Source organism: Austrofundulus limnaeus, unplaced genomic scaffold (genome assembly GCF_001266775.1).
Source record: "Austrofundulus limnaeus strain Quisiro unplaced genomic scaffold, Austrofundulus_limnaeus-1.0 Scaffold21, whole genome shotgun sequence".
In the NCBI taxonomy this organism is placed as follows: Eukaryota; Metazoa; Chordata; class Actinopteri; order Cyprinodontiformes; family Rivulidae; genus Austrofundulus; species Austrofundulus limnaeus.
Genome location: NW_013952423.1, coordinates 1,568,183 through 1,580,387, shown reverse-complemented (window position 1 = coordinate 1,580,387; position 12,205 = coordinate 1,568,183). Strand labels below are relative to the sequence as shown.

At 40.3% G+C, this 12,205-nt stretch overlaps 2 protein-coding genes across 5 annotated transcripts in view; one reads left to right on the top strand and one right to left on the bottom strand.

The window, feature by feature from the left end:
- Positions 1-12,205, bottom strand: part of LOC106514630 (calpain-5) — a 50,622-nt gene that overhangs the window by 7,680 nt on the left and 30,737 nt on the right. For both annotated transcript variants that reach the window (XM_014004006.1, XM_014004005.1), the window contains exons 17-21: positions 10,876-11,007; positions 6,355-6,563; positions 6,037-6,229; positions 2,906-3,099; positions 815-892 (exon numbers count right to left, since the gene is read on the bottom strand). In XM_014004006.1, coding sequence (XP_013859460.1) covers positions 815-892; positions 2,906-3,099; positions 6,037-6,229; positions 6,355-6,563; positions 10,876-11,007 — 806 coding nt within the window. The remainder of the gene's footprint in view (positions 1-814; positions 893-2,905; positions 3,100-6,036; positions 6,230-6,354; positions 6,564-10,875; positions 11,008-12,205) is intronic.
- Positions 8,160-10,615, top strand: ompb (olfactory marker protein b). 3 transcript variants are annotated; one of them, XM_014004011.1, is made up of 3 exons: positions 8,160-8,683; positions 8,920-8,944; positions 9,079-10,615. In XM_014004011.1, exons 1-3 carry the CDS (start codon positions 8,294-8,296, stop codon positions 9,186-9,188), a joined length of 525 nt encoding a protein of 174 aa, XP_013859465.1. In that variant the 5' UTR covers positions 8,160-8,293; the 3' UTR covers positions 9,189-10,615. The 3 variants fall into 3 exon arrangements, with proteins under 3 accessions (XP_013859465.1, XP_013859467.1, XP_013859466.1); XM_014004013.1 differs by lacking the exon at positions 8,920-8,944; XM_014004012.1 differs by lacking the exons at positions 8,920-8,944; positions 9,079-10,615 and having other exon boundaries at positions 8,160-8,877.

The following is a 12,205-nucleotide window of genomic DNA, read 5'->3' as shown; positions in this document are numbered from 1 at the left end:
GTCTCCTCATCTTCCTGCTAATTTACGTTTCACACCAAACTTTAAACTCGTGCCCTACACCTTGTTTCTTGTATTTTTTTTTTCTTTGTGTATTTTCATGGCAGCTCCGTACGTTTATCATTACTACAGCGTTTTGGGTTTCCTGTGTTTTGTGTGGATTGAAGCAAAAATACTTCTTCCAATATTTGTTTCACCTCTTCCACCTTCCACTAAATTTTTAACAATAAACATTTTCAGCCTTACTTCAGTCAGATTTTCATGATTATATCCTCGTGTTTGTAAGAAYCAGACGTGTCAGAACATCTGGTGGATTCCAGCTGCTGATTTTTATAAATGATCACCTTTGTTACAGTACTCGTAGACCAGATATCTTGATACAACACGGATTCTTTTGAACAGTCTCTATTTCAGACTTCCTGTACGGATCATTTGCTTCATGCAGCTTCCGTCAGAAACACTCCAGATGCTTCTGGGAAACAACAGAAACATTTACTGGAATGACAATCGTTGTATTGAATGACCGCAGTCAGATCGGATGACAGAATCTGACTGAAAGAAGACACTGATAAGATTTCACAAATTAGTCAGTCTGGGATGTTAACTTGTGTGGATAAATATGGTACAGTTTAAGGCATGTTTGAATTAATTAAAAAATAAAAACTAACTGTAATCTAACCAGTAGATTGTATTCTACAGTTATGGAAAGAAAACCTACAGAGTTGTAGAAGCATCAGTTTTGGTTTCAGGTAATCATGTTAGTTTGGATCAATCGGTTTCGAATAAAAGTTTAAACCTGAGTGTTTGTGTTTCTCACCAGAACTCCCCATCGTCCTGCACCGTGACGCCCAGCTTCTCTCTTTCACTTTTGCTCACTTTGTTCCACTCCTCTGAACTGCAGAGAGGGAAAAAACAATACAAAAGGTCATTAAAATATTTTATTTTTTAAATATACTCATGTCTAATTTTAATAGAAGGAATGTATTTCATCATGTTTAAAACAAAGTCTATCAGGTTTATTTAACATCTTGATTAGAATTTAGGAATGAAAACACTCTGCTGTTGATTCCCACATTATTTGACTTGCTTTTACAAGCTCCTGTTACCCTCAGGTGCTGCCAGTCATAAGATTTATTGCCAAGAAGAATCGTTACGATAAAATAAAACAAACAGAACTCTCCTTACTTTATTTCGAGTATAATTTCAAAAAGGTCTAGTTAAATCTTTGAAAACTCTAAAGCCCTGTGTGTAAATCATACCCAAACATCAAGGTCCAGCTGTGTTTACTGCTCAGGGGAACCATAAGTGCTTACTAGATGGAGTATTCCTCCGCTCGTCTCTGCGTTTATTATTTACCAACAAACATCCGCTTCTCAACGGTCTGCCGGCCTGCACTTACAGCAACAGGTTTTATCAAACCGTGACTAAATAATTCAGTGACAGTAAATGAGATGATTCACGTCTCCTTAATGACATCTGTCTTGTTCACTCTCATCAATAATTCAGACTCCATTATAACCCGGCTTTACCACCTCCCCTGTTTGTTTCTGGGGTGTAGATGGAAGTAAGTAAGTAAGTAAGTAAGTAAGTAAGTAAAAAAGTAAGTAAACTTTATTTCTACAGCACCTTTCACAGACAAACATCACAAAGTGCTTCACAGAAAGCAAAAACTAATTAAAAACAATAAAACAGATCACAGATATAAAAACTACAATTAAAACACAATATAAAGCACTTAACTAAAAGCCTGTCTGAATAAAAATGTCTTAAGAGGTTTCTTAAAAGAATCAGTAGAATCTGAGCAGCGAAGGGACAGAGGGAGAGCATTCCAGAGCCTCGGGGCCACCACCTGAAAAGCTTTGTCTCCACGAGTTTTATAATGAGTTCGAGGGTCCACCAGCAGCATTTGATTAGAAGACCTCAAAGTCCTGGATGGACAGAGAGGCTTCAGAAGGTCCAGTATGTATTTGGGGGCCTGACCATGAAGTCCTCTGAAAGTTAAAACTAAAATTTTAAAATGACTCCTCAAATGCACAGGGAGCCAGTGCAGAGAGGCTAAAMCAGGTRTAATGYGGKCTCTCCTGTGGGTCTTTGTTAATAACCTCGCTGCAGCGTTCTGCACAGACTAAAGCCGAGTCAAGGAGGATTTGTTTAGACATGTAAAAAGACTGTTGCAGTAATCTAAACAAGAAGAAATAAAAGCGTGAACAACCATCTCTAGTTCCTTCTGTGACACAAAAGATCTCGGCTTTGAAATGTTCCTTAAATGATAAAAACAGTTACGAACTAAAATTTTACAATGGCTATCAAAAGACATAGAACTATCAAAGACAACACCCAGATTTCTGAGACTATTTTTCACTGAAGGAGTTAAAAATGGAGGACCTTTTATATCAGTTATCAGTTCCTGTGAGACGTGCAGTGGACCCTAAATGGAGGAAGGAACCAGAAACGAGTAAACAACCTTCTAAAAGGGTTGAATTTAGTCTCTTGTTCACTCCGAGGCCCATTAGCTTGATTGCATTTTCATTTTTCATTGTCTACATGGCATTTCTCAGTGTGTTGCTTCCTTGCCTACAAAGTGTGTATTATGTATGAGCTGATTCAGTCATTTGGGGTTTGCTCATTCATCCCATGCAGTCTCTTAGAAATTGGTGTGTCAAAATATACAGGACCCAGAGGAGCAGCTCACTTTGACGTTTTTTAAATTAAATTAGTGAAAATCATTTAAACTGGTGCACAACAAGGTCACTTATTACAGCATGGATGTTTTGTTTGTGCTCCTCTGACTCACGGAGGCGATTCAGTCGCATCAGAAATGATTGATGAAGGTTTGGTGAGTGTTCGTGACCTCTCGTTAGGGCTGCGGCAGATCATCCTAGCCTGCAGGTGGCAGCGCTGCGTTTACCTGTCGCTCCAAGGGCCACTCCACTCCTTCTCTCCCCAGGGGTTTCTCATGCGGATCATGTGCAGCTTCTCTGATTTGAAGAAGGCCAGCAGTCCGTGACCCAGACGAACCTTCCGGACGTCCGTCACTGCGTAGGCATGACCTTTGACCAGACCGCAGTCCAGCCGCGCCTCCATGTCTTCTATTGTGGTCGCCTGGAAAACAAAACCTAGACTTTTAGAGAACTGAACTCAGGCCTGTCTATGTTGGCTAATTACCTAGAATCCTCCACTCTGTGATACTTCAGAGCCATAAAAATCAATGGTGAACGAGAATTTAACACAGACGACACAACCACATGGAAATCCCCATTTTAAACATTGAAACACACTCTTATCTGAACTCTTATTTTGTTAGCCACTTCCTTTTATTTTCTGAACTGTCTGTGCAYGTTTCTCCTCTGAGGAACAAATAAAATATTTAACTGACAGAAGTTATTACTGTCTGCTTAAATATCAAACTTTAGCAACGTATCCAATCTGTGTATGGTTCGTTCTTTGGTTGTTCCGTTTCAAAACAAAACCATAAAAAAGGAAACAACCGTGTGGTTTCTCTGTTTTGTGAAATGGAATYAATTAAAAATCCACAGTGTTTGATTTCAGCTATCCACTGAGATGAAGAGTTGTTGATATACAGGTGCTGGTCATAAAATTAGAATATCATGAAAAAGTAGATTTATTTCAGTAATTCCATTTAAAAAGTGAAACTTGTATTTTATATTCATACATTACATACAAACTCATATATTTCAAATGTTTATTTCGTTTAATTTTGATGATTACAAATGACAACAAATGAAAATCTCAAATTCAGCATATCAGAAAATTAGAATATTACTGAAGACCAATAAAAACAAAGGATTTATAGAAATGTTGGCCAACTGAAAAGTATGAACATGAAAAGTATGAGCATGTACAGCATTCAGTATTTAGTTGGGCTCCTTTGGCCTGTATTACTGCAGCAATGCGGCGTGGCATGGAGTCGATCAGTCTGTGGCACTGCTCAGGTGTTATGATAGCCCAGGTTGCTCTAATAGTGGCTTTTAGCTCTTCTGAATTGTTGGGTCTGGTGTATTGCATCTTCTTCTTCACAATACCCCATAGATTTTCTATGGGGTTAAGGTCAGGAGAGTTTGCTGGCCAATTAAGAACAGGGATACCATGGTCCTTCAACCAGGTACTGGTAGCTTTGGCACTGTGTGCAGGTGCCAAGTCCTGTTGGAAAATGAAATCTGCATCTCCAAAAAGTTGGTCAGCAGCAGGAAGCATGAAGTGCTCTAAAACTTCCTGGTATGTGGCTGCGTTGACCCTGGACCTCAGAAAACACAATGGACCAACACCARCAGATGACATGGCACCCCAAACCATCACTGACTGTGGAAACTTTACACTGGACTTCAAGCAACGTGGATGAAGTGCCTCTCTTCTTTTCCTCCAGACTCTGGGACCTTGATTTCCAAAGGAAATGCAAAATTTACTTTCATCAGAGAACATGACTTTGGACCACTCACCAGCAGTCCAGTCCTGTTTCTCTGTAGCCCAGGCAAGACGCTTCTGACGCTGTCTGTGGTTCAAGAGTGGCTTGACACAAGGAATGCGACAGCAGAAACCCATGTCTTTCATACGTCTGTGTGTGGTGGTTCTTGAAGCACTCACTCCAGCTGCAGTCCACTCTTTGTGAATCTCCCCCACATTTTTGAATGGGTTTTGTTTCACAATCCTCTCCAGGGTGCGGTTATCTCTCTTGCTTGTACATTTTTTTCGACCACATCTTTTCCTTCCCTTCGCCTCTCTATTACTGTGCTTGGACACAGAGCTCTGTGAACAGCCAGTTTAGCGATGACCTTTTGTGTCTTGCCCTCCTTGTGCAAGGTGTCGATGGTCGTCTTTTGGACAACTGTCAAGTCAGCAGTCTTCCCCATGATTGTGTAGCCTATAGAACTAGACTGAAAGACCATTTAAAGGCCTTTGCAGGTGGTTTGAGTTAATTAGCTGATTAGAGTGTGGTACCAGGTGCCATCCATTTTGAACCTTTTCACAAGATTCTAATTTTCTGATATGCTGAATTTGAGATTTTCATTTGTTGTCATTTGTAATCATCAAAATTAAACGAAATAAACATTTGAAATATATGAGTTTGTATGTAATGTATGAATATAACATACAAGTTTCACTTTTTAAAAGGAATTACTGAAATAAATCTACTTTTTCATGATATTCTAATTTTATGACCAGCACCTGTATATGCATTTGAAGTTACAGGAAATGATGTCATAGGGGAATGTCTGCATGTGAACAAAGCTTTGCTACAATAACAGGAATGTGACGTTTCTTTAGATTATTTTGAGTCCCTATGGGAGAGATGAAGAGTCAGTGTTCAAATAATATTGTTAAAAAAACAAAGACCAAGGAGTTGTTTTTTTTTAAAGTTCTCCTTTGATGTCACTTACTGTTTTATTTTGGAAGAGCTAAATCCAAAAGAAAAAATACGCCAATAATGTGGGTAAAATCATCTGTTTTATGCCAAGGTTCCTAAATATAAAAAGGTTTCCTTTGATTTTTTTTTGTATTTGAAGGATGTGCATGTTACAGTCACTTTAAGAACAAAATGTAATTTATGAAAATAATATTACACAGTATGGCAGTTTTAAACTAATATTGCAGAAAAACCTTCTTGCAGGCTAACATTTAAGTTTCCTGTCTGCATGCTTTCCTGCAGAATGTTTCTTTAGCTCTTTCTCTCATGTAACACCTTTCTAAAGTGGTAAATTGCTGACAGGTTTTATGTACAAGTGACATCTCACTGGATGATGATGAACGAAACATCGTGACTTTCATTGTTCTTAACTTCCTCCTTTGTGCTTTATTTTCAGCTGATGAGGTGGGAACAAGTAAGGTCCACTCCCAAGAATATAACTTTGCAAGTCACAAAACATTTCTCAACACAAACCAAGCTGTGATAAAAAAAAACATTAATTTTTGAATCATGCATTTTCTTGTAATTTTCCCATAGTTTTGTGTCACCAATGAGTTTCCAGCCATAGCAGATCACACCACCTCAAGGTACCGAGTATTGTTTTGTTTGCAGCTCACCCTGATGGAGCAGCTGATGAGGCCGTCTCTGTTGTGGACTTTGAGAACTCTTTCGAACAGCTGATTACGAGCCACCTCGTCTGTAGCCATCTGTCCTTCCAATAGGTCCACTGGCTCAGAAACCCCACCTGTAAAATCCACCAGGGCATCAGCAGTGTTTCCTCCGTCCAAAGCCTCGTAGCAGCCGTAAACCCTGAAGGAAGAGGACAGTCTATTTGTGCTGCTTCTCTAAAAACAAAACAACTTTTTTTTTTAATAAAAGTGCAATATAAAATGAGATCCATCTGTGACTGCACATCTGCTGGCACAGAAACTAACTTGGCGTAGGCCTTCTCCACCAGGGCACTCCAGAACTCGTTGCTGTCATTGGAGTGGCAGTAGACGAGCTGGTTGTCCACCGTCGGCAGCCGGTCGTCAATCACCACGTCCACCCACTCTCCCAAGCGCCAGAAGCGGAAGTGGAAAATCCCTGCGTATGAGTCAGGTTTTTCTGTGTCCCACTCCTGTTCCTTCCAGTCCGGAATGACCTGCAGCGAAGAAAAGAGACGAGAGACAGGTGAGCCGAACTCGTTAGTGGATTCTGGGTGAGGCAGAGTGGACATCCAGAGAGAGAGAGAGAGATCATGTCCCCTCATGTCTGCTGAAGCATTTAATGATGGGTAATAAATTTAAACCTTTGGCTCATGGTTATAAATCCAGCTGTAATTGGACATGAATCAGCATTTTGTGTTTGTTTCAGGCTTCTGTTTTTACAGTGAAAAACACAGACTAGTTTTTGTTAAAAAATTTTAAAAGGTAAAGATTTTCATTATAATTCAAAGCTAAATAAACTTGACGCGTTATCTGAGGACTAAACCACTAAACTGCAGCATGTTAGAGCTTTTATTTTGACGGGTTGATTCATGTCAAAAAAGCTCAAACTTGCATTTTGTTGTGAAATTTCTGGGACAATACTGGCAATGTTTTTCTGAGGAGTACTGTTAAATTCATGTGCTGTGGAGGAAGACGAACRTAGGAAACTGGAGGAAAAGGTTAGCATGAATGCTAACATTAAAGGAAACAAACTAAGAGACAGAGAGGCACTTAGAGGGCAACTTAAAAGATTAAGTAATGGTAATAGTAAAATATGATTTATTGACGGTCTATGTACAGTTTAAAACAGAACAATGACTCAAATAAAAATTATTGTGAACATGTAAACAGAATACATTGAATTCAAATTCCTTGCAGCTAGCACCTTCCTGTCACAAGTTATGACTAATATTCATATCTATAATTTCCTGGTCAATTCGACAAAGCTACTTCCAGCCGCACCCAAGCTTCTTCAAAGCCCACCACCAATCTGACCAATCACATCTTGGGTAAACTATGCCCAAAAAATAAAGAAACTCCTACTTAACCACTAACAATCACTCAAAATTATTTTTTGGAAGTTGCGTTCCTGTGGCTCAGCACCCAGACGGTGATAGCTGTACACGATGCAACGAGCGACGCCACGAGTGAACAAAGTGACGGTGCTTCAATGTCAGGATGTGCTAACTGAACTATGATTCCTGTCAAACCTCTGTGGGAGGTGACACAGCATCTCCAGCTCTGTGAAGCAGCAACAGCTTGTTGGAAAAAAAGAAAAAAAAAAAAAACACACTGCACCACTCTGTAATCTTGTAGGTCATCTTTCCTGCAGTCTGGTTTTATTGCTGACTTCGTCTCTCTGCACTGATGGCGGGAACACTTCGTTTATCTTAGCGTTCATCTGCTCCGAGCGTCGCTCTGTTGATTCACCTGCAGATGACCAGGAACATGTGGCTTTAACAGTTAGTAAAAACACTCCAGACTAATGAGGAGGGTTTTGTTCCTGTCCAACCCTAACCCACATGGGACGACTGTACTCTGAATATTTCTGTTGACAATCCAAAGCTTGCTTGATGGAACTTGGTGTACTGTGTAATGTTAGTTAAAGAACGTAACCAAGCAAACAAAGTCAAAAACAAAGTGACAAACTGTACTAAGCACAGCTCCCCGTGGGCCGAGCCTGAGCTCTGCTCCTAAATGTAATTAGATCTTGTTTTCTCTCGCCTCATCTCTATGTCTTCTTAAGTCCCACCCTCTGCTCTTAATTCCTCTCAGACAGGAACTCATGCAAACTGTGCGAGTCTGCAGAAACAGAGATTAGGAGTTTGTGTGGAGAACTTGGACGGGGCTGACGATTTAATACGGCTGTGCAATTGACCTCTTGGCTGCTGAGAGCCGTTCTAACATGTCTGAGAAAATTGAGCTGCCCTTCCGGCTGGACACGCAGCTGACGGAGGTGATGCGCCTGCGGGTTCAGTCTCTGCAGCAGCGCAGCCAGAAGAGGTCGGAGGGCGAGCGCCTGCTGCGGGCCAATGAGGCCGTTTACCGGCTGGATTTCTCCAAACAGTCCCTCAGGTTCTCGCACTGGACGGTGCGGCTGGCTCAGCCTGGACGCCTCACCGTCACAGCCACCTCGCAGCTCTGGACGCCAGACCTCACCAACCTGATGACGCGGCAGCTGCTGGAGCCCGCCGGCGTTTTCTGGAGATCGCCAAAGGATTCCCCGGACGCGCCGATCCAGTGTTACGAAGCCGACGCAGATGAATTTGGTGAGAGGATAGCGGAGCTGGCGAAGGTAAGGAAGGTGATGTACTTCCTGTTTGAGTTTGCAGACGGCTGCAGCCCCGAGACGATCGACTGCTCCATCACCTTCAAAGTGGACAACTGAAGCAAAATAAACTTAAGTGCTTGTATGGTTTAAAAAAATGGATAATTTTTAGGAAACTTATTTTTTTTATAAATTATCTCAAGTTTTTAAAAGTTAACCGACATCTGCAAAACTGTTCACAAAATGTTTGTGTATCTTTGTAGACTCTAAAGCTGCGAATAAATATGGGTAATTCTTTTTAAATCCAATAAAAATTCATTTGCAGTTTTGTTAATTTAAAATATGAGCATGGATTTTGTTTTCTTCGGGCTTGAGTGCTGAATCAAACTGTTCTCCTGCTTCTCCTCCTGTTTGACAAACAGCCTGCCCTGAAGGATTTGCAGGAGCTGAGTCCCACGTGAGACGATGCACAGAGACAGAGCGTGTGTGTGTGTGTGTGTTTGTGTGTGTGTGTGTGTGTGTGAGCAGATGAGAGAACAGGCTTCTGCCGCCTCGTTCCTCAGTCTTGCACAATGACCCTGACAAACAAGGAGACAGCAGCTCCCATCCTCCTCTTCCTCCCTAAAGCTCACTTCAACACGCAGGAACTGAATGAAAAGTGAGAAAAATAAAAAAAACAGCTCCGACGTCAGGAGGATTTGACTACTGTGACTTGTTTCTTGTCGCCACGGTGTCTAAGCTGATTTATATGAACCTCAATTAAATCAATCTTTCTCACAGTTTTTGCGTATTAAGTTTGTGTCTCACTCGTGTGCATACAAACACAAGGAAGTAAGAAAAACGTGTGCTACTCAAACTATTCAACAACTAAATCTCTTTTACATGTTTTTATAACATCAAGCAGCTTTAATATGACATTGTTTGAGCTGAAGTAGTTTTAATAGTTACATTTGGTCTTTTTAAATAAAAGGAATTCCGTCAGATACATTTTTATATTAGAYTTATTTATCATTTTGTTTTTAATATTGTTAATTTGCGACACTGTAAAGGCCTCCACATGTTCCATCTGAAGCTGAACAGCGACATTCGTTCACGACTCTATGAGTATCTGCTTCCAGGTACAACAGTGAAGTTCACCTGGTGGGTTGTGACAAAAAAGTGGAAGACTTGAACAAAAATGATGTAATTTTCATCATAAAACTTCAACAACAGCAGATTTCAGCAGTTTGAAGGGAGTATGTAGAGGCATTTAAGGTTTTACAACCTTGGCCTTAATTTACAATATATTAGGAGTGACTGCAGCAGCTGGAACGGGGCATCGAACCGGCAAACCTCCAGTTACTGGACGACTCCCCTAACCAGTTCACCACAGCCGTCCATATATCAGTAATAATGTTGACTATGTTCAGAAATATTCAGACTATATTTTAGCAGTAAGAAAAGCAAAAAAAACCTGCTTTAACAGGTTTGATGCTGTGAGTTATAATTGTCTTTAAGAGGGATAAAAACCAGTTTTAACGTTTATTACACACATAACTTTCTGCCAGCTGCATGTTAACCACTGCACAAACAACAAAAACAAAATTAATTTCCCAGCTCTGATCAACAGTTTACACACAATTAGCTTAAAGTTAACKCTGTTACAAAGCGAACAGAAAGTGAAAACTTATTCTGTTTAAAAGACAAAACTTGTGGGTCTGAACTAAAACAATACGTTTTGAGCTGAGACATGCTCGCTCATGAAGCTACACATTTTATAAGTGATATCAGCTAATGCTAATCTGTTAGCATCTGTGTCCCAAAGGATTTATCAATCCATCTTCCTTTGTCTATTCATTCTTTTACAGTGGAACAGAGTAAACACTGATGAAGGTTACACCCTGATAAAAATCCCATCCACCGGACATCCATTTAGTCTCAGCGTTTCCAGCTCGTCCTCAGAGACTCRGCATTAGTTTTCACTCGTTGGGCTTCAGTGACTGATGAGAGAAGCAGGAAGGAGCTGTGATGCAGTAATGAGTGCTGTAGTATTTATGTCCTTAAAATAATAKTTACTCACACACTGAAGATGGAATTAAAACTAGAGTTAGCCTTATAAACACTGCTAATCAGATAAGTAAYATTTTAATCAATTCAGACTGAATCTGCTTATAAATATAGGACATTTTAAAAGTTTTCATCTGAATAAACACAAAAACAAGACAAGTCCACATACTCACTTTCTGCCACAGAGACTCTCTGGAAGCCAGGCTGGAACACGCTGCAACGAACCAGCAGTTACCCAGCTGCCCCTGGTGCAGATCATGTGCGCTGATGCCATCGACAAACAGGTGAGGGTCCTCGCAGAGCTCCTACACCCCACCAGAACATGACAAACCGTTAGCTACACAGATCAGATAAAAAAATATATATTAAAAATATATATTAAACTAAGCTGAAGGAACAGGGGGCCACCTGCTAAACCCCAACTGTAAAAAAACATATCTAAATGAAATGTTTACAATTTGCTCAGGTGTTAGAAGCATGATGTTGGTATCAATATCTGGACAGATCCATAAACCTCCATCTCTGTGACACAAAAGCAGGATAAAATGATAAAATGCAACACAGCAGTTCTGATTTGCCTGCTGTGTGAGAGTAGCCTTTAATGTGCGTTTGAGAAAAGATAAAAGTTCATAAATTACTGAAGCCAGCTGACAAATCAGAGAAGGACCATCTGTCTGTTTGCATCCTTGGATTAAATTCACAACTTTCTACATGAGTGGCAGCACAGTGTCACATTTCCTGCTGCTTCTCTGATGAGGTCCATTTTCTGCCACAACATGCACAGACCGAGCCTCGCTATYGCTAACGACACGTTCAGTGAGCTGCTGGACGCTTACAGCTGCATGAAAAACACACAACACACACGCACACCAAGATTTCCTGCAGTTCCGCTGATAGTATGTGAGACGATTGCTCCAGGGTGTGGACAAAAAATATCCTGACAGGAAAACTCAGTTCTTTGTTTTGTCAGAAAAAAGCTTGAAAGATACAAACTTGCAAAATGTCATATAAGACACAAGCTAAAAGACTGCGTTAATAATAACGATCAAGTGTCATGACTCTTATTTTGAAGGGTTGCTTCAGAAGCAGGCAACTTAGTTAAATAAAAGACTTGAAAGAAAATAAAAGAAAATAAGAATAACTCTTAAATACAGACAACATGCTGTAACATGCACAAAAGGAAGGTAAGATCAGTGCAGGTTCATAGTCAACAAGATAGCAGCAAAACTTAAGTTAAGATTCCTGTATTTTTTCATAATATAATATATAATGCAGGGTTAGAGAAAATCTCAATATCATTTTTTTCCAATATCCTGTGGTCCTAATTCCTAGTTTGAAGCAGAAATCATCATAATAAACCAGTGGTTTTAAACCAAGCTGTAACCTGAGTGGGATCGGCTTACAGCCACCGCGCAGCGTTAATCATGAATATCATATTTCACGTCATGCGTTTGCACACAAAGGCCTCAACCCCAGCAACATATTCACAGACACGCAGGCAGG

Coding starts and splice junctions, on each gene's coding strand:
- ompb (XM_014004011.1), top strand. CDS start 8,294: ATGTCTGAGAAAATTGAGCTGCCCTTCCGGCTGGACACGCAGCTGACG. Junction 8,684..8,919: donor GGATAGCGGAGCTGGCGAAG/GTAAGGAAGGTG, acceptor GTATCTTTGTAG/ACTCTAAAGCTGCGAATAAA. Junction 8,945..9,078: donor AAAGCTGCGAATAAATATGG/GTAATTCTTTTT, acceptor TTTGACAAACAG/CCTGCCCTGAAGGATTTGCA.